Here is a 23156-nt window from a genome sequence, read left to right on the forward strand (position 1 = left end):
GAGTATTACGGCATAGTATCTTCTGAATTTCCAGAAACCTTATGTTTCTAAAGTCTGTGTACACATTTGACTATGTTCAATCCAATCCACAAAGGCCCTACTTAACACTAGCTGGCAAAATTACACTCCTTCTTCTACACATTGCTGAGTTCCTGCCCCTCTGTCATCCCCAAACCCTAACACACACAATCCTAGTCCGTCCTTCCCATGCTAGTCTATAGCAAGCTGCACGGACTCCATCACAGCACGTCTCAGTCTACTTTCTATTACACTTACTAATTCACTCAACAACTAGTTCTCAAGTGCCTACTGCTTCTAGGTGCTATGCTTTACTTGAGGAGTACACAAACAAGGGCAAGGTGATGTGCTTGGAGCCCTGAGAGATGCATATCAAATGCTGCAGAAGCCTGGAAGAGGAGTGACTAACTGCCTGGAGAGAGTGGACAGAGGCTTCTGGAGGAGAGGGGGTGACATCTCAACTGGGTCTTCAAGAAAAGGAGTCCACTGGGCAGAAGGGAATGACTGACAGGGCACAGAGTGAAGGGGCAACACCTATTTGGGGAGGAGTGCCAAGTTGTTGCAGGTAAATGATAGGGAAGTGTAGGAGAGAAGACTGAAGAGAAGTTGAGGCTTCTCTTCCCGTAGGCCTGTATAACAGGATGAAGAATTCAGATTTAATCTAACAGGCTGTGATCAAAGATCTTGTCAGAAAACTAAGTAGTAGTGGGAACTGATCTTTACATGATGATCATGCTCGGTGGGTCACCCTTTTCAATTTAAAATGGCAATTTCAGAATAATGTAAAAGAAACTTTCACATAGGCAAGTAATGTATTCTTTCAGTTATAGAGCAGCAACAAAGTTACTGCTTGCCTGCTCTGCAAAATCATATTTTTCATGACCCAAGTTCAAATAAGAATATAAGTGCTATAACAAGGAAAGACAAAGGTAAAATTTCTGAAATAATTTTAAAAAAGAAATGAGCATAAATTTAACATTTTGTATTTTAAATGTATTTCTCTTGACACAATTAAAATCAGTAGTATTTTTCTAACCAGCTATATCTAAATATATATATAGTTACCAATCTGGATGTTGGCAATGGATTCGGACTGACGATCACAAAATGGACTCACACCCAGATGATACTTTTTTTCTATATCTCCTATAAATTAAAAAAAAAGAATTATTAATATGAATATATCCATTGGTTAAATATAAAATTAAAGTCTTCATCTTACCTGTAAATTCTTTAGAGAAAATATCACATACTTATTAAACCTCACGAGAGGATGAACGGCTTCTAAATTAGTTCTTTTTTAATTTTAAGTTATTCACACTCAGAAAGGGCTGCGAAGCTGAGATCCTATTTTAAATGAAGGAGGTGGAAAACTTTTACTAGGTGTTACCCTAAGATTGTTATTTGGTCGTCATTTTAATTTCTAAAATGAAAGTAGATGAAATGAGGATCCAGTTTCCCAGCTTTGAGTCACAAAAATGTTTTCCATGTTCACAGGGCCATGGCCTTCACAACGACAAGGATAGTGCAAGCACAGCACTGGTCAGTGAAGTAGGGAGACTCTTCTGTACCTATACAGCAAGATTCAAGGAGCCCTGATGGCACAATGGTTAAGTGCTCAGCTGCGAGCCAAAAGGTTGGCAGTTCAAACCTGCCAGTGGCTCCTTACGAGAAAAGACCTGGGGATCTGCTTCTGTAAAGACAGCTGTCTTGGAAACTGTATGGGGCAGTCCTACTTTGTCAAATGGGATCACTATGAGTTGGCACTGACTCACCGCACACAATAACAGTTAAGACTCCAGCCTGGGCTATGTAGATTTTTAAATGCACACCCAATTATATATGCTTGATAATACCAAGGAGCCAAGAACAACGATAGTTCTAGATCAACCACAAAGCTACAAATAAATTAACCAACTCTCTCCCCCATGTTTTAGATGCAAGAGCTAGTTAGAATGAAATGCTGTTTTTTGGATCACTCCAAAAGAGACCTACTAATTTTTACAACAGATGCTCAATTTAGATATTACTGATTACACAGACGTCTACTGTGCATTATCACTAAAAGTGTCAAGCATCTACTGCTAGGTTCCTGTAATGGTTGAGTTCTTTATTTTATTCATATGATGCTAAAAACTGAACTGAAAAATTATCACTCACTACTGTAACTTGCCTTGATGGAAGAATTCTTCTGTTACTTTTTCACTCCACTGCTTGCTTAGTTCCCAGGTCCGACATGGGTTACAAATATCAGCACATTTTAAAGCCATCTAGCAAACAAAATATTACAAATGATTTTTTTTTTAAAAGGCAAATCTCAATCATATTGAATTTAAATATATTCTAATAGTGGGAAAAAGAGCACTTTAAATGGAAAAAAAAGATGGCGACAGAAAATTTATTATCTTTTGTATTAGTTTTATGTTATTATCAATCATTATTGCAGAGAAGCTGAGGAATAAGCTGTAAGACTGCTGACTGAATTGTATTTGCTTGATAATACAACACAGCCAAGCACAAGGACGTTTCTAGATCAACTATAAAGCTACAGATAAATGAACCAACTCTCTTTCCCATGTTTTAGATGTGAGAACTAGTTAGAATGAAATGTTCTTTTCTGATTGGTACCCTTGCTTGCAAAAGATGTTTTCATCAGAAATCTCGAGTGTGTAAAATGCAAAAGCAGTATGTCCCTTCCTAGGGCACAGACTTCCAGTGAGCTTCTGGGGAAAGTGTCTACATGAACTGAAGGAACCTCCTCAGGTTCCTCTCAAGATTTCACCAACTCTGAAAACCTACCCTGCAAGAATATTTCATTTTAGTCCAAATAGGTGATTTACCCTAGAAACGGAATATTTCCAAGCCCCGTTTTACCTGTAAAACTAAATGCCGATGACTAACATCTTCTAGGCATAAGTCCCCTCTATCCAAATGAGATCTAAACAATGACAGATACTCATTTTGGCGACTGATGTCTGTGGCAAGTATCAAAGCACCTATCTGAGTCTCCATTTGTTGCCTGGAATTAGAAAAATACAAAGAGAAAATATAAGACTTTCAATTAAATAGTTAATCCTTAACTTTTTTTTCTTAAACTTAATACCTGGAAAGCTTTATAAAGCCCTAAGGTATTCTAATTACCATTCAACTTTTAATTTATCACCAAAAATTATGCTGAGTGAAATAAGTCAATCACAAAAGGACAAATATTTTACCAGACCACTATTATAAAAAACCAAGAAAAGGTTTATGCACAGAAAAAAACAATCTTTGATGGTTACAAAGGAGGGGACAAGTAGGGAGGGGAAATCGCTAACTAGATAGTAGACAAGTATGAACTCTGGTGAAGGGAAAGACAACATACAGTATAGGGGAATTCAGCACAGCTTGATCAAGGCAAAGTCATATAAGCTTCCTAGACACAGCCAAACACACTGAGGGACTGAGTTACTGAGGCTGAAGGCTGGAGACCATGGTCACAGGGGACATCTAGGTCAATTGGCATAACATAGTTCATAAAGAAAATGTTGTACATCCTACTTCGGTGAGTAATATCTGGGGTCTTGAAAGTTTGTGAGCAGCCATCTAATACATCTATTGGTCCCACCCCGTCTGTGGTAAAGGAGAATTGAAAAAAAAACAGACACAAGGAAAATATTAGCCTGAAGGACTAATGGACTCCATGAACCACAGCCTCCACCAGCCTGAGCCCAGAAGAACTAGGCGGTGCGTGGCTACCACCACCAACCGCTCTGACAGGGATCATAATAGAGGGTCCTGGACAGAGCTGGTGAAAAATATAGAACAAAATTCAAATTCACAAAAAAAGACCAGATTTACTGGTCTGACAGAGACTGGAGTAACCCTTGAGACTATGGCTCCTGGACACCCTGCTAACTCATAACTGAAGCTACTCCCCAAAGTCGACCTTTCAGCCAAAGATTAGACAGGCCTATAAAACAAATAATAACACATGTAAGAAATGTGTTCTTAGTTCAACCAAGTATAGGAGATGAAATGCTCAACACCTGCCCAAAAGCAAAGACAAAAAGGCAGGAAGGGACAGGAAAACTGGACAAGGGACATGGAGAACCCAGGGTGGAAAGGGAAAGGGGAAGAATGCTGACACATTATGGAGATTACAACCAATGTCACAAAACAATTTGTGTATTAATTGTTCAGCGAAAAACTAATTTGCACTGCAAACTTTCACCTAAAACACAAGGCAATTAAAAAAAAAAAAGAATTTAAAGAATGTTAAAAGAAAAAAAAGCTATTAAAATAATCAAAACTAAAGCCAAGGCAGTCTGTAGGAAAATGCCAATATGTAAACATCCCAAAAAGAATGCCTTTATTCTGCCAGCCAAAGTGAAATTATTTGCTTTTGTAAAAAGAGCTAACAGATACATGAGGAAATGCTTGAAATCACTAGCCATTAGAGAAATGCAAATCAAAACCACAATAAGATATCATCTCACCCCGACATTACTGGCACAAATTAAAAAAAAAAAAAAAAACCCAGAAAATAACAAATGTTGGAGAGGCTGAGGGGAAATTAGAACTCTTAGGCACTGCTGGTGGGAATGCAAAATGATACACCATTTTGGAAAATGATATGGCGCTTCCTTAAAAAGCTAGAAATGGAAATACCATATGATCCAGCAATCCCACTCCTGAGAATATATCCTAGAGAAATAAGAGCCATCACATAAATAGACACATGCGCACCCACATTCCTTGCAGCACCGTTCACAATAGCAAAAAGGTGGAAACAACCTAGGTGCCTACTAACAGATGAATGGATAAACAAACTATGGTACATACACACAATGGAGTACTAAGCAAGGATAAAGAACAACAATGAATCTGAGAAGCATCTCACAATGTGCATGAATCTGCAGGCCATTATGCTGAGTGAAATAAATCAATCACAAAAGGACAAATACTGTATGAGACCACTACTATAAAAACTCAGGAAAAGGTTTACACACAAAAAGAAACAATCTTTGAAGGTTACAAGGGAGGGAAGAGGTGGGGATGGAAAAACACTAAATAGACAATAGATAAGCGGTAACTCTAGTGAAGGATAAGACAGCACACAATACTGGGGAAGCCAGCACAATTTGTAAAAGGCGAGGTCATGGAAGCTCCAAAGACACATCCAAACTCCTGAGCGACTGAATTGCTGGGCTAAGGGCTATGGGGACCATGGTCTCAGGGAACATCTAGCTCAACTGGCATAACATAGTTTATAAAGGAAATGTTCTACATCCTACTTTGGTGAGTAGCATCTAGGGTCTTAAAAGCTTGTGAGCGGCCATCTAAGATACTCCATTGGTCTCACCACATCTGAAGTAAAGTAGAATGAAGAAAACCAAAGACACACGGGAAAGATTAATCCAAAGGACCAATGGACCACAACTACCACAGCCTCCACCAGACTGAGTCCAGCACAACTAGATGGTGCCTGGCTACCACCACTGACTGCTTTGACAGGGATCATAATAGAGGTTCTGGACAGAGCTGGAGAAAAACTATAGAACAAAATTCTGACTCACACACACACACACAAAGATCAGACTAACTGATCTGACAGAGACTGGAGAAACCCCAAGAGTATGGCCTCCAGATACCCTTATAGCTTAGTAATGAAACACTCCTGAGGTTCACTGTTTAGCCAAAGATTAGGGCGCCCATAAAAGAAAACAAGACTAAATGGGCACACCAGCCGAGGGGCAAGGATGAGGAGGCAGGAGGGGACAGGAAAGCTGGTAATGGGGAATCCAAGGTAGAGAAGAGGAGAGTGTTGACATGTCATGGGGTTGGCAATCAATGTCACAAAACAGTATGTGTATTAATTGTTTAATGAGAAACTTATTTGCTCTGTAAATCTTCATCTAAACAATAGAAAATATGAAAAATAAGTTTACTAGCTTTCTAATACCTAATACAATACATATGTTTTAATATAGTACTTTATATATCCAACTTAAAAAAAAAGAAAAGCCAATAGAAGATTGGTATTTTGTTTGAGGAAATTCTTTGCTGGGATATGTTAAGAGTAAACAACTTTAGTTTCTTTTTCAGTGCCCAAGTTCTGAAATGCAGAAGGAAAATTCAAATGGAAAGAATAGCCATTCAACAACTGACTTCTATACACATTTTGACTGAAATGCCTGATTAAATCCTGAGGAAACGCCACTAAACAATTTTTTTTAAAGTTTAGATTCAACCACATTTTCTGGATCAAATTCAAGAATAAACTAATTATTTTTATATAGATATCCAAATTGTCTGGAAGGGAAAAGGTAATCTGTTCATACAAATAACAAACACATTATATCATGTTAAAAACTGCCTCAATGCAAATAACAAGAGAAATACACTTTTTAAAATAATTCCTGCCTTTTTTCTTTTTTTTAATACAATGGGTCATGACAAACATTATCTTTGCATAAATCTTTGCATAATGATCAGTGAAAAACCAATTAAGATGTTATCAGTAAAGCTCACAATACCAAAAAAACCCAAACCCAGTGCCGTCGAGTCAGTTCTGACTCATAGCGACCCTATAGGACAGAGTAGAACTGCCCCAAAGAGTTTCCAAAGAGCACATGGCAGATTCAAACTGCCAACCCTTTGGTTAGCAGCCGTAGCACTTAACCACTACGCCACCAGGGTTTCCAAAGCACACAATACTGAATATTAAATAAAACAAACCCTAAATGAAGAAAATACAAAAGAATGCTATGAAGTAGTGTTCCTCATTTCCAGTTTTTATTGCTTAAAAATCTTGAGAATCAACAGGGTTAATCATCAAATGCAAAACATGATGAAAAGGGAATTTAATGAAGCAAACAATCTGCCTTAATCAAGAGAAAGGTAATTCATATATACAAACACTGTATGCTTCACACAGTTTTTACATTTGTACTACAGCAAGAAATAATTTCACTTACCAGAAGTACCATCCTACTGTCATAACGCCAAATGGTATCCATGAATAAAGATTTAAAAAATAAAAAATAAAGTCCAGCTTTTTTCTTATGGTCATTACACAAAGCACTGAGTTTTTTATAGTTATTTTAAATTAAGAGGGGAAAAAGGAAAGAAGAACAAAGATAGTAATTTAATTTTTGATACTCAAACCGTACTCTAACAATTTTTCCAGACCTAGATGGTTTACATGATCTCCTTAAGGGCACCTTCTCTCAACGAGGCAACGTTAAAAGCCTGTTTGTGAACCACACTACGGCAATGATGGGAGATTTCTGTTACCCTCCAACCATCATATGGGGCTCACTTACATTAGTGCTTTTTATTAAGCTCTCAAACTGGCCTAACTTTATTTTTTCTAAAATATTAGTATTTTCTGTTGTTCTTTCCACTCATTAATTTATCCTACCCGTTCAGAAGTGGTTCTAGGACTATGCTATTTAGGATATAAAGCATTCTCTTTACTTTCTCATTAGTTTGAAAACTTCTTGAAATAGATTTTTAATGACTCTATTTATTACACAAAATGTTTACTTTCTATCCAATTTGCTTTTACATAGGTTCTTTCAGCTGAGTGTAAAACGGAAGTATGTAGTACTGGTTTACGTAAACATATCGTAAACTGTGACCAAGTGAATCACCAAGTGAAGTGAATCTTACTGTACTCAAATCCATGGAACGGCCTTTCGTGAAAATAAGCATTCACTATAATACTACTGACTGTACTTTAGAACAAAAATTTTCATATAATTTTTTTAAATATTATAATTTATCTATTAATTCTAACAAAAACCGAAAACTGTGGAACACCTGAATACAATAACAATCTTTTAAACTTTATAAAATTGCTTTGCCAACTTTTTGTTTCCATAGTTCATAACAAATTAAGTTTGCCTCAATCCAACATACCTGTTTTCTAGTGGCATATGTGAGAACAAGCCGGATTCTCTCAGTAGCCCCACTGCGGATCTCCAGTGGTGATTTTCCAGGACTGAGGTATTCTACAAGTAAAGGTGCATTTCTCAGCTAGGTAATGGTAGGTCTCTTTCTGAACATATGGAATTACTTGTTGGTAATACCAATCCTGTTAAAATTCTATCATTCATTGAGAATTTATGTTCACTACTTTCATATTTTCAAAACATGCAACACTTTCTAGAATTCAAAAATAGTGAATGTGGACAATAAAATTTCACTAACCTTGTATAAAGTTGCCAAGTAATGGTTAGTTTTAATAAGGAAAGGTTGATTAACACCTGGGTGATCCAGATCATGGGTGGCAGCTGCAATTAAGCTCAGCAAGATATCCCAAGGAGTTACAGAACTGGCAAGCTAGAAAGTGACAAAAGAACAACTAATCACGAGATATAACTGATATATATCTCTACGTTACAATAGCAGGCCACAGCGGAGTTTTTCAGGTACACTGTTGTTAATGCCACCATGAACTGCCCAGTGCTGGCCTCATCACAACACCGGGGACAGGAGAGACACTACAGCAATGTCCTTGTCCTCATGGAGTCTACAGAGCTCCTCATCAACTGTTTCATTCTTGATAAGCTTAATTAAGATAGCAGCTAAAGTACAGATCATTCTTTTTCAAACACAATGGCTTTGAAATGATAGTTTTCATTTCAAAATTAAACCACAAAGGGTTGCTTCTATTTCTATTACTGTAGCAATTACAATATATGGACCTATAACTTTGAGACCTATACATCTTATTTTATCACCAAATTGGTTACTGCCATTAATAACGTAATCTAAAATGTGAGATAATTACTGCAGTCCCAGTGTTTAAGGAAGCTCTGGAGTAATCATGTGAGTGAAGGTCAATGTCGAGTCTGTAATTAAACCCTCTGAACAAATGGACATGCTCACAACAAGTGTGCACTAGATATTCATACCAGAAAATGCCATCTTGTTAAGCTAGTAATTACAATTCTACTCCTGATAATCATTACTAAGCTTATTTGATACAATAATCACAATAAATAAAAGTTTATTACTTACTAAAGTTTTTCAATAATAAAAAACAATTGCCTTGAGTCAAATCAAACGCCTCTAACTCCACCTGACTCCACTGAAGGCCCTGCCGCTGCCTCCGGCCCCTCCCACAGCCAAGTGACTTAGTCGTGTTCTACAGCACTTCACAAGCCTCGCGATGCTAACGCTCACGCTTCACGAGCCTCGCGATGATAACGCTCACCAGCGCTTCTCTTTATTTAGGTTTACGTTAGGGCAACCCTTCCTGAACTTTCATTATCATGTACCCTTATCAGTAAACATCTTGAGCATATATCACCAATTTGTGTATGTTTATTTTTAAATTATGCTACTTTTGCGTCAGGATGGATCAATCATCTTTTTCCACCTCAAGGTTGGGTTTAGGAGTCCCTGGAATTGGGGCAAACAGTTAAGTGCTCAGCTACCAACTGAAGGGTTGGCAGTGTGAATTCACTCGGTGGTGCCATGGAGGAAAGCCCTGGTGACCTCCTTCCGAAGGATCACAGCCACTGGAAACCCTGTGGAGCAGAGCTCTACGCTGACACACACAGGGGCTCCTGAGTTGGGATCAACTCAACGGCAACTGGTTTACTAGTTTTTAGGCTGGTTTCTCCTCGGTCTGAAAAATCACTGTCTGGGGCTTTGAAAACCCTGCAAAACTGTAAACTTTTTGAAGGCAGAGAATGTGCTTTATTTACTTTTTTATTACCTATATTTGGTACATGGAGAAGCTCAGTAAATGGTGAGAAAATAGTGAAGAAAATTACTTTGTCTTCAGGACTCAAAAGCACTTTAAAAATAAAGATTTTTAAAAGGACTTAGTAATCAAGATGAACAGAAGGCAGGAAGGCACACTGTATGGAGCATATAAAGCGACCCGCCACCACCACAGACATGGTCAGGCGTGCGTGTGTATGCTGTATGAACATGTAATTTATTAAGTAACAGGCAAAAGTATTATTTTCATCACTGATAGCTAAAACTGAGTAGAGTGGCAGAAGAAAAGATATAAACCATCCTGGGAGAAAAAACAATCCAGAATTAGACTTAACTAAAAACAACTGATGCATGACAACATGAAACATCAAACCATCTCAGGTGGATTAAAGAGTTAACCACTAAACACACAGAAAAGTGAGGACTAAAGGAATGTTTAAAAGCTCTTGAAGGGCAAGTAGGTGGTACATTTGAAAACAAAGAAAACACACATGCAAACCCCCCCACCCCTGCAAAAATGTGATTGTGTAAAATGTAACATTTCTTCTTGTGAAAAAAAAGAAACTTTAACCAGAAAGAAAACTCAACGAGTATCATAAAAAATAACAAGGAATTCAATGGCATTAATACAACTTTTAAAGTGGATTAATTCTCATGATTATATCTGGCAATACTTGGCAATATAGAAGAGTTGTGTAAAGTAAGGATGAAACTGCAAATCATTAAATGTATAAAAAAGTCAGACTGCCCTTGTGCCAGCAAAGCTATCACGACAGTCTTTTTCAGTAAAACAGAAAGTCAGTAAGTGGCTGAGTTTTCCTGTTTTTTTTTTTTTTTTTTTTCCCCTGAGTTCAACGAAAAATCTCACTGTTTTCATTGTTTGCTAGCATTACGCTGATTCTCCACTGTAATGGTTACTGTTGTTAAAATAAAATAATCACAGTAAATAAAAGCTTATTATTAACTGTTGTTGTGTGCCCTCGAGTCGATTCCGGCTCATAGCGAACCAGCAGAACAGAGCAGAACTGCCCCATAGGGTTTCCTAGGCTCTGTTTTGAGAGCAGATCACCAGGCCTGCTGGAGCTGCTGGTGGGTTCAAACCATTGACCTTCTGGTTAGCAGCCGAACACTTAACCATTGCACTATCAGGGCTCCTTGTTAATAGTTATTTCGAATGTCTAATTCATTTAATAGAATACTTCAATCAAGGGAAAATACTTGAAAGTAAATAGAAAGAAATTTTCTTAGGGTTTTTACTTGAAGTAAATGTCAACATCTTACCTTGGGTTCTCGTAAGTAACAGTGCATAGCCTGAGTAACATCCGCAGCATGGACTGCGTTGTGGTAAGGGTTCTGACTATGGTAATCTTCTTGAATCATAACTGCATCCAAGAAAAAAAGATCCCCAATTTAATTGCAAATGGTGGACATGTACAAACACAAAATTGTGATGATTATGAGTTATCGACTTATACTTTTCATGTAGATAATACAAGCTGAAACTGTCCAGACTCAGAGAGGTGGTAACCACCTTATAACTCACAGGTATATCCAAAGAATCAATATCAATTTGACTTTGAACCTCTGGGAATGTTTTCATGTCAAAATTGTGAAATAAATATTTCTTTTTTTGTTTGTTTTTCCTTTTCTTAAATGTGAGTCTAATATGGTGCCAAACTCCTTTGACTCTTTTTAAATTGAAAGAGAATTCTCAATTTAATAAAAGCAGTACGGTTCATTCAACAAATATTTATGCCAGGCACTGGGTTCTAGGTGCTAGAAATTTGGCAGTGAACAAAAGGTAGCACAGCCCTTATAAAGCTACCATATTACAGATTCAGAGGTACATAAAAGCAATCCTGTTGGCGTGCAATCAGTTAGCGAAGGGTTGATCTGGAATTTACTTTTCGGTGGTAGGGACGAGTTTTCTGTTAATCATGCCCTCTCTTGCTCAGTTTCCTTTACGTCACTGTGAAAAAGCAGACTGCAGTTAGGGGTGTAAGCTGTCCCCATAATAGCACGAACTAGCTGCAATCCAGCCTGCACTACAGGTCGAGCAGCCTACCACTCAAATCCAGCGGTCCCCAAGCAAAGCAAGCCTACCCTAAGGTGACTGAGACACCCCCGGCTAGGGAGTGGGGGACACTATTAGAATTCCGAATCTACTTTTATTCCATCCTTTAAACAGGCTTTTAAATATCCTTGTTAGCATCTATTTTTACGTGTTTTATGATGTATATATTTGGACAGTAATATAGGCATATGATTTATAATTAAACATGCATTTGAAAGTTTTTCAAAAGCTCTAGGTAATAAATTTATCTTAGTTTGGTGGTTAAGTGGAATGAAAATATCACCTTCTGCAAAAAATGCTAAAAAAGAATCCTCACGCTGCTAATTTTTTCTAAGATATTTCCTTACTTGGTGAAACACTGTAACTTTTTCCTACCCATACGATCTAAGTATCATCCTGCACATTTAAACATATTCTGTTATGAAAATTTCAAAATTTAACCTTCAAAGTAATCTTTAAAATCTGATGTCAAGGAATTTCAGGGATTAAAGGAGAGACCTATTTGCACTGTACTTTCCAAGTTTCAGCCTTCAAAAATCCAGAACAGTACAGAAAACACATCATCTTTGTCACAAGCTACAACCAATGTAAGAGACTGATGGGGAAATTATCCTAATTTTCTGCCATTCCTGGTATCCACGGCCATGGTGATTTGCAGCTCCTCCATCAGGAGGTAGCACCCTCTCGCACATGACTTACTTTGACCACAGAAGGCGACAGAAATGAAGGTGGCCAGCCTGAGCTGGAGTCTCAAGAGGCCAGTGGTGCCAGCTCAGCTTGTTGTAAAATGAATAAATACTTCTTTCTTTTTTTGTTTTTAATGTCAATCTATTATAGTGCCAAACTTCTGTCTTTTTTTTTAATTGAGTTTTAATAAGAGACCACATAGCACAAAGACAAGTCAGGCCAGTTCCCGCCGAGGCCCCAGCCCAGACCTGCAAGGCCAAGCTGCAGCTCACCTGCTGGCTGACTACACATGCCAACGTGAGCTTGGCCAAGGCCAGAAGCAGTATTCAGCGGACCCACAGACTCAGGAGCTCAACAAATGCTTCTTATTCAAAGTCACTAAATTTGGGGGAGGTTTGTTATACAGCAATACCTAACTGATACAACTGATAAAACTTTTAAACAAGTTCTTATACAAAATCTCGTTACTGTTAAATGGATTAGAATCACTTACCTAAAAACCTACGAAGTTTCATCATATCTAAATGGAAGTATTCAATTAATCCATGAAGACTAAATAAATGAAAGGTTAAACTTACTAGACTATTGCCTAAAAAGAAAGGAGAGATATTACATTAGTAGGAAGAACGAGCTAACGTGATTGCACTGCACTCCAAACATGGATTGTGAATATAAAACATGGAGAAGGAAAGCTAACCCCCTACTTTTTACCTGTCTAAAATTTGCATCTTCCTATTTTATCAGTTATGAGCACCAAACATAACAGCTTTCTTCCATTCTAAGAAAAAAATTATTCTTTATTATTTCAGTTATCCACAAGTAAAGAATTGGAAGATAAGTATTTTCAAATAACAAATAACAGTAAGAAAAACAGTGTACTCTCTTGGTCCCTCCAGTCACAGCTAAGCTTCCTGAAACAGTTCATGCAATGGGGGTCATCTTCCTCCCCAACTTCCACTTGTCTGTCAAGGACAACTGGAGTTACAGAAAGTCTAGAAATTAAATTGGGGGGGGGGGCGGGGAGCTACCATTTTTATAATGCTTGGTTTTCCCTTCCATGGTACAACTCTCCATTTTTTAAACCTTCTATTATATTTCTCAAAATAGAAACTGTGGACACATATGTTTATCAACATATATCCTACAGGACACGTAATACTATATTATTTTGACAATTTAACAGACCATATATTTTAAAGGGGTATGAGCTCATAAATTACTGCCAGCATTTGGATAATATCAACATGATTCTAGTTTTCTCTAAAGAAGTCTATGCATCTTACTAAAATGTATAAAGGATAGAACTAGTCTCACAATGAAATTTGCAGTAACAATATGTACAAAGAATAATAAATGACTATTTGGCTGAACTTGTTATCCAAAACTGCCTAAAATAATTCTTCGCAGAAGCCCGCGGCTAAGGATAAAGTTAATTAATTGGAGCAATATTTGCATGAGCAATGCATGTTGAAAAGGATGTGGCAAGCCGAAAGAGGTTCTTTTAAAAACCTACCTAACATGTCTCTTCCAAATAGAAAGGAAAAAAAAAAAAGTTAAAATAGTTTATGTTTAAGAAATTCACTGGTAAAATGCATTCAAGTACTGATAGCACTAACCACTCTCCTGGTACAAACGTGAGCCCACGTGGTCTGGACACATTTGTGAGGAGGTTAAGCTGTTTTCCTCCTATTACTGCTGTACCAGCCCACTTTTCTTTGGGCATAGACAGAAATTTCAGAATATATATTCATTCTGTATATTAAAGTTATCATAGGGTTCTTCTGAAATCATTTTCCAAACCTAGGTAAACAAATTACCAATTTCTAGGGTCTGAAAGCTAGAATCTAATGGTGAAAATGCCCTCTCCTGGGGATTCAGAGAAACTGCAGGAAGAGACTGCAGAAGACCTACTCCCAATAGAGCTTTACAGAAAACCTTGAAGGAGCGCACTACCCGCCTCAAAAGGAGAAACTGCATGCGACAGATTTCCCTTCTTAGGTCACAAGATACGAACTGAATATTTTAGTTTCAGTGAATAAGAACATGTAGAGCGTAATATAGCTCACCTTTCACACAAATCAATGAAACATTTCAAAACAAGTAATGCTTAACTGATGTGTTAAACAAGCACAGAACTTTTTATGGAAATGGAAACATGCTTTCTTAGATAAGAAAACTGTATTGACAGAAAAGCTACCCTCATAAAACTCTATCAAAGGATAGAATTGCCTATAATACAGTGCCCTGGATAGTTTTTAGAAAGCAGTTCTGGGTAGGAGCCGGGCAGGATCAGCTGCCGCCACAGCACTGGCCAGGGGAGTGGTGTCCCGCACCAGATCGCTTTTGGGGAGGCAAGAGGTATACTGCTATTTCAAGTACCCCATCTCTCCTCCCCTGTAAAAGGAACATCAAATGTATTCCACCAGACAATACTTTCCTTCTTGGAGAGAAGCTGGGGACCTTTTGATTTTTGTCCCCTTTTCCATATTACTTGGAAAATGACCAGTGTAAGGAACACAGAAAACACTGGATGAACAGGCAAGAAAGGAGGGCTATACTCTTTGGATACTATGTTTACATATATCATCCAAAATTCATTTCAGGTTAAAACATTTTTTAAAGGAAAACAGATCTAATTACATAATTTGAGTTAAATGAATTTTCTTCTTCTACCCATTTGTTTCCCAATAATCTCTGTGTAGAGAATTCCTGTGACTTCCAGGTAGCTGTAGTTAACTGAGCTGTAAAACCACAGTGGTTTCTACTAACCCGTAATGATCTGGAATCAACCCAAAGAAGAAACCATTCAGCCATCCTCTTCACTAATCCATTTTAAGGGGTGAGGTGATCAAAGGAAATCAAAGTGCTCAGTTAACTCATGTGGACTGGTGGCTACTGCTTCTGCCCATCCGACACACTGTCAATCTCACTCCACTTTCACTCGGTAATACGCCAAGTTCTCCTGACTAGCAGGGTCTGTACTTTTTAAAAATAAGATTTAGAGAACAATCAACTATTTCAATGACTGACAAGTGTTCCAGTAGACTAATAATAGGCCATGAGCTGTTAGAGTTTAAATGAGGCTAAACTTCGAAGGTGTTAAGAGTGGCACTGTTTCATCTATATTTATCTTGATATAATAACTAATGTTCGTGTTGCCTGGAGAAAGGGAAATTTCCCAGATCTAGAAGAGGCTGGGCCGCCAGATATTTCACTCCCCATATTTTTTAAAAAGGGAGGGCTGAGAGGAAGGACAAGTGTGTAAATGATATCAGAGCCCTTCCGGTATAAACAGGCCACAGTGGGGCAGGGAGAGGAGCAGACACTTGGTCACCAAAGAACAAAGGAGAGATGGAAGGGAAATAGAAAAGAGGAAGAATAAAAAAGCCGGAAAGGTGAAGGGAGGTTTTGCTGACAAAGGCATACTTCATTGTTTTCACACTTTTGTCTAGGATTGATCCAATTTATTTTCTTTCAACAGTGTGCAGACAAATTGAAGGTGTATACAAAGCCATCTTGCTATGCATGGCCACAAAGCCAAGGAGGAACACGGTGATTCTCAAGATGAATACAGTTATATTTCTTCTTTGTTTTACATATTTGGCTTCCTTACAAAAGAACCTTCATTCCAAAGTGTAATAAGAAAAAGCAGGTGATATCAAAGTATAGCCGTGACTCATGTATTTATTTCATCATTCTAAACAGTCAGAACTGAATTCCACTCAGTACTCTCCACTCTGCTCCATTTTATTAAAAAGCTATTTAGACACAAAAGGGACAAAGACTAGCTAAACTACATGTACCACCATGAATTATGACAAAACTTTTATCCTACATAAAAATGATCCCCAAAGGGAATCCTGTGTCTGTTCCCAAAGAACATGTTCCTTTTTTCAGAGAGAATAGGAAAACAAGACCCTACCCCCTACCACAAAAAAAACCAAAACAAAACAAAAAAAACCCAGGAGGGAATAAAGGGGTCAGATTCACTTGTGGGCCTTTTTTCAAACTACTCATACTCCTGTAGACTCTGATAAGCTCTCCTAAAGCAGCGAGCTCTTCCCACGCCTCACCTTTAGAAGCACTGCTGATCACAATATGCAATGTCACTCAAGTGTGCAGAGAAAGAGAAGCCTGAGAACCATAAAGCTACAAGCAAGGATGCCTCTCAAAAGGTCTTTAACCACCATGCATCTGTAGCTATCAAAACTGAAATACTAGAACTACTGTACTTGAAGGCTAAGGACCATAGTCTTAGGGGACATCTAGGTCAATTGACATAAAACAGTGCATAAAGACAATGTTCTACATCCTAGCCTGGTGAGTAGTGTCTGGAGTCTTAAAAGCTTGCAAGCGGCCATCTAGGAAGCAAATATTGGTCTCTTCTCACCTGGAGCAAAGGCAAATGAAGAAAATCTGAGGCCAGAAGAACTAGATGGTGCCCATCTATCACTACTGACCAACCACTTTGACCAGGATCACAACAGAAGATCCTGGTTAGAATGAGTAAAAAATGTAGAATAAATAAATAAATGAAGTTAAAAACAAAACAAAAAAGACTTACTGGTCTGAAAAAGACTGGAGGAACTGCTGGGACTAATGTTCTAAGACAACCTTCTAACTTGAAACTTAAGACACTAAAGGAGGTCTCCTTTCAGCCAAATAATGTTGTTAGGTGCCATCGAGTCAGTTCCACTCATAGTGACCCTACATCCAACAGAACAAAACACTGCTGGGTCCTGCGTTACCCACACCATCATTACTATGTTTTTATACCCGTGAAGAATGTGCTCCTTAGAACAATTAACTATATGAGACCAAAAGTGCAACATTTGCCTAAAACTGTATATGAAAAGGCAGGAAGAGACAGGGTAACAGGACTAATGGAAATAGGGAACCACCCAGGGAGGAAATGTGGAAAGTGCTGACACACTGCAGGGATTGCAAGCAATGTCACAGAACAATTAGTATAAGAATGGCTGATTGGAAAATTAATTTGCTATGTAACCTTTCACCTAAAGCACAATAAAATGTTCAAAAAAAAACAAAAACAAAACCTGAAGTGCCATACCAGAAAATGCCATGATCAGTGGTCACAATCAAAAGAAAAAAAATCAAAAACAGTAAAAATATTCGTTTTGAATCATTAAAATAATAACAGCATTAATTAGGGATAGCCAAGTGATGATGATGATTACTTCTGACTGATGTTAAAAGTAATAATAAAAAAAATAAAATTGTAAGAACACTTCTCTAGACTAAAGATCAGTCACTCGAGAAGGGACAAAACGATGCTCTGGTCCAGCAGAGGGTCCACTCCCCTAAGTAAATGAAAGCAGCAGACCACCAGCAGCTCTTCCGTCAGTGCAATCATCCACAAAAACCACAGTAACTTGAATAAGTCAAATTCTTCACTTACCATTTGTTAGTCTATCAAATAGAAAGATATCAAAATTCCAATTTCCAACTTTTTCCAGCATACACTGAAATGAAAACCAAACATTCCTACTGTAATTTAATTTCAATAACATTCTCTATCTTTTGTAGATGGTCCACAGAGAAGTTAAGGAAAATGGAAAGTGATTGAACTACTTTAAGAAATGCCAATTATCATTTTCCTTTTAATCATGACTTTTCCAATGGGCTCCAAAAAAGAATACAGTCCAAAGGAATAAACTCCATTTGAAAAACAAAACATTGTTTTATTTTTCAGTTAATGGATATATAGGTAAGGATAGTATTTAACTTATTCCATGAACTTTCAAGAATCTTAATATAATTTAACATCAATTTAGTGTGGTTCGTACACAGCATGGTCTAGAAGCCAGATTTTTAAAACCTACTAAAAATAAGGTAATAGCTGTTAAGTGCTCACTACATTCCAGGCTTTACTCACTCTTTACTACTCACGACACTATCAAGCAGGTGCTATTTGCAATTTTCATTTTATACATGGGGAAACTGAGGCAAAAAATAACTACCTTGTTCAGCTAGAAAGTGACAGAACTGGGATCTTAAATCAGGTAGTCTGATTCTGGTACCTAGCTGTATGACATCTATACTATACCATACTTGTTTGTTATTCTATCTTTTTAAAAAACACTCTACACTTATGGAGAATTCATTTACATTCTTTAAACATCTTTATAAAATAATTAATAGCATTTAGTACATTAACTTTTAGGACAGTGTGTATTTTGGCCAAGCAAATAAACCCCACAAAAGCCTTAAATTCCAAGTAGATTATATTTCTATACCATATATTCTTAACCTGAAAATTTTGTGGATCTTGTTTTCAAGGAACAAACTTTTATTTTGTATCCAAAAATTTAGTGTTACATACATTCATGAATGAGCAACACTAAGATATTACTATAGTGATTACCAAATTATGATAATACTAGTAACAACCAGTGATTTCCAGACCTATATTCTCATCCTAGAAAACAGAACTTGCGAACTGTTTCTTCTTAGAGGGAAGCAAAATTTTTCACTTGAATGTAATAGTAATTGTAAAGATGGTACCCCATCTATACAAATTCACAAAATCTGGTCTACAAATATTAAGCCAAAGAATAATTTAAAATACATTAAAAACTTAAGAATAGCAAGAAGTCTCATTTGTTCAAAACTAAGCTCATCTAACCTCCACCTTCATTAAGACATTCTTTTTATTATATAAAGGTGAAGTAAATAATGCTCACAATTACTGGATATAATTAAAATCATGTCCAAATTCTCAAAATACCATACTGATGCAAGAGACTATGAAAAATCATTTGACTGAAAGCCATGAGACCAGACTTCCTTTGCTAGGTTTACCTCTAACCAGCTGAGTGAGCTCAAACTAGTCCCTTATGCTTTCTAGGCTTTAGTTTCCTTATCTATAAAACACAAATGTTAGATTGAGTAATCGCTAATATTCTGTCCAACATTAAGATTCTTTGTAAACATATAGCTTAATGTTCTATCGATCTACTTGTTATTTAATGTCAAAATAAATGAAAATATTTTCATCATTTCAATTAATTATTTAATTAATTATAACTTATGCTAAATTATAAAATGAACAACTACTCTAAAGGAGAAACCTGAAAAATGGGCCCAACTTATTTTTACAGATAAAGTAGAAAAAAAAAAATTTTATAAATTGTACCATATGGGAAAAAAAGGTCTTCATTAAACTTATCCCAAAAAAGTAATGTTTTCTGAAAGCTATACACACCTTAGCTTGTCCATTATAATCGTCATCTAAAATGTTCAGAGAATTTGAAACTGTAGTACCACGAAAAAACCGTGAAGATCTAAGATATCTCTGGAAACTTAGTAATCTCCTGATATTCCTTGCAGAGACAGAAACTTCAAATTCTGATTGAGCTGAAAATAAAATGAGTAAAAGGTGAGTACACCAAGTCACAAATGTGCATATGCTATCTTTGAGATACTCCTTCTAGTTAAATAAAAGTATTTTTAAAAAAATAATCTTTATACCACATTTCTAGAACAGGTACTTAATTTTTTCAGTTGAAAAACTAAGAATGAAAAAGTGAACAGCCAATTTTTTTCTTTTTTTTTTAATGTATTTTCTTTTTGTTGTTGAGAATTACACACACAACATACACCACTTCAACAATTTCTACGTGTACAATTCAGTGACATTGATTACATTCCTCAAGTTGTACAACCATTCTCACCCTCCTTTTCTGAATTGTTCCCCCCCGATTAACATCAACTCACTGCCCCCTAAATTTTCTATCTAGTCTTTTGAGTTGCTCTTGTCAATTTGATCCCATATAGATAGATCTTAAAAGAGCACAATGCTCAAGGCAGACTTTCTTTACTAGTTAAACTATTCTTTGGTTTTAAGAAGATTCCAGGGGATATTTTTGGCTGAAGTTTTAAAGGTTATTTCAGGGCAATAGTTTCAGGAGTTCATTTGACCTCCAAAGCTCCAAGAATGTCTCAAATCAACGGGAATTTGAAATTCTATTCTGCATTTCCCCCTTCTGATCAGAATTCTTCTACATAATCTTTGATCAAAATGTTCAGTAATAGTAGCTGTGCACCATCCAGTTCTTCAGGTCTCATGGCAAAGGAGGCAGTTATTCATGAAGACAATTAGCCACATATTCTACTTCCTCCTCTTATTCCTGACTCTCCTTCTTCCTGTTGCTCGAGGGGAACAGAGACCAATTGTTGTACCTTAAATGGCCAATCCTGAAGCACTTACAAATCTAAAGAAGAGTGTGCTCGGAATAACAATCAGTTTTCTTTTACCTTCCGAGAACTATCATCTATCATGCTACTGTTTGAATACACTATAGGAACATTATGGAGCAGAAAGACAAAATCAGGTTTCATATTGCCTTTTGCATTGAGAAGACAGGTCCCAAGTTATACATGAGACTGTAACTACTACACAATTAAAACATTTCAAATCCTAATGAGGTATCATTTCAAATCTTCCCTTACGATTATTTGATTTAGAGGAAAAGGAGATGGTACATGGAACAAAGTATCCTAAAGGGTTCTAAAGGATACTGGTAAAAACTGTGCATGGTGAAAACACTAGAAAATATGTGGTTCTATGTTACAGACAAATATGACATCTTTCAATATGTATAACAAGCCATTTTCCCCTCTAGTATTAGGATAAACTGAAGTTTCTTTGATTGAGCACCAGAGGAAATCATAAACTTAGGTTAAGAGCTAACTTACAAGGAAAATACCTATCTTTAAATTCTAGAATCCAAGTAAGCTCAGTGAAATGTTCACACTATAAGACACATAAAACTTAAAAGACTAAGGATCAACAAATCACCATCTTTTACCTTCATTGACTTGCATTAACTTATAATCACCAAGTAGAATGATAGGTAATTGAACATATTCTCTCTCATGTATCTACTCACTCATTCTTCTGCTTAACCTCTAGTACCTTTTGTTTCCTTATCTATAAAATGGGGGTGATAGTACCTAATTCAACAGGTGCTGGATTAAATAAAATAATGGATACAAGAGTCTGATGCATAGTAAAAAAAAAAAAAAAGATGCATAGTAGGTATTTAAATAAACAGTAACAATGTAGGTGATGATGGAATTGATGCTGATCCCACTGCTTGGAGATTTGCTTCCAGGTAATTACTCTAAATTCCAAATCTGCTCACGTTGCTCTAAATAAAGGCATTCAGTGGCTCCTCACCATCTTAAAAAATAAAATCCACCTCCTTAGCCTGGAAGAGAAAGCTTCATGTTCCAGTTTCTGCCTCTTTCCAGACTTGACTCAGGTGTCACCTTTCCCGGGAAGCACAAGTGAATGTCCTCACACACTTCCCATCCGGGAGAGTTGGAAGGCACCTCCTCTGGGTTCCCAAAGCTCCCTGCACATGTATCTATTATACTACTTCTGACATTTTATTATAATTGCTTATTTTTCTGTCTCCTTCCACAGAGGATGACCTCCAGTACAGGCATGAACTACTTATTTTCATCTCTGTACTCCAAAGCCGAACACAGTGCCAAGTTAATATTTTACCGGTACTAGTTGCCATCAAGTTGACCGCAACTCATGGTGTCCTCATGTGTGTCAGAGCAGAACTGTTTCTGCAGGGTTTTCAGTGGCCAGGTTTTTGGAAGTGGACCTCTAGGCCTTTCTTCCGAGGCACCTATGAGTGGACTCAAATCTCCAACTTCTGGTTCGCAGCTAAATGCATTAATCAATTGCATCATCCAGGGACTCCAGGTAAATGTCAAGTACTTGTAAAATTTATTGAATAAATGCATACTGCTTTTGAAATACCTGATGAGTTTTGATTCAGAAAAACTAGAAGTAAAATAATGTACACTGTTAAGTGGTTTACGTCCCTCATTTTTTGTACCAGTGCGTCTAAAGTACAAAATATCTAGAACAATTGTGGGATTAACTTTCTGATCTTTACCAATGTAACTTATATAAAAAAGACTAGAACCAGGATGGTAAACTCATTAATCTCAAGTGATAACTTCTGAACTAGGTGTTTGAAGAAACGAGGGTAGACTACAATTCCATGAAAGCAATGTTTCGAGTGCTTTGCGAAAGAAAGAAAAAAAAAAACAGCTCATTTAGTCCTCGACAATCTCAAAAGATAAATATTATTATCCCCCATTTTACACACTACAACACTAAGTCGAAAAGAGATTAAGTAACTTCTCCAAAGACATATATCTATACAGAGTGACACCAGGATTCTAAAACACAGATAACCCCGTTTACAAAGCCTATGTGCACGCTATTACTCATATGTTTTTTACAGTTTCTCTACAATATCATTTATTTACTGCTTATTATAAACATTCTGTGTATACCATTATTCAAAAGTCCTTACTTCAGATGAAGGTATGCACAAAAGGAAACAGGGGAAAGATGCTAATGTACAGGAATATAAGAACATTACACGACCCTTACAGCCTTACTCCTAGAAAAGAAATATCTGGAAGGCACAGTGTGGAATGCACAGATATGTGGGGAGGACATGAAACTGAATTAATATAATACTAGCACCTCCATCCCTGTACTTGTAAGGTTCTTTATCATTTTACAAATGCAAGTTCACATCCACAATCCTATTTGGTGATCACAACCTGTGAAGACAGTGAGGATTACCATCCCTATTTTACA

The 23156-nt window shown here is 37.0% G+C and overlaps 1 protein-coding gene across 4 annotated transcripts in view; it reads right to left on the bottom strand.

Annotated features, from left to right (window-relative positions):
- PDE7A (phosphodiesterase 7A) overlaps positions 1-23156 on the bottom strand; it is a 133493-nt gene that overhangs the window by 7077 nt on the left and 103260 nt on the right. For all 4 annotated transcript variants that reach the window (XM_064267758.1, XM_064267760.1, XM_064267759.1 and 1 more), the window contains 9 exons: positions 19725-19876; positions 17919-17982; positions 12993-13088; positions 11020-11120; positions 8215-8346; positions 7924-8015; positions 2893-3037; positions 2192-2288; positions 1084-1164 (listed from right to left, as the gene is read on the bottom strand). In XM_064267758.1, the coding sequence (XP_064123828.1) occupies positions 1084-1164; positions 2192-2288; positions 2893-3037; positions 7924-8015; positions 8215-8346; positions 11020-11120; positions 12993-13088; positions 17919-17982; positions 19725-19876 (960 nt within the window). The remainder of the gene's footprint in view (positions 1-1083; positions 1165-2191; positions 2289-2892; positions 3038-7923; positions 8016-8214; positions 8347-11019; positions 11121-12992; positions 13089-17918; positions 17983-19724; positions 19877-23156) is intronic.

Source organism: Loxodonta africana, chromosome 14 (genome assembly GCF_030014295.1).
Source record: "Loxodonta africana isolate mLoxAfr1 chromosome 14, mLoxAfr1.hap2, whole genome shotgun sequence".
In the NCBI taxonomy this organism is placed as follows: Eukaryota; Metazoa; Chordata; class Mammalia; order Proboscidea; family Elephantidae; genus Loxodonta; species Loxodonta africana.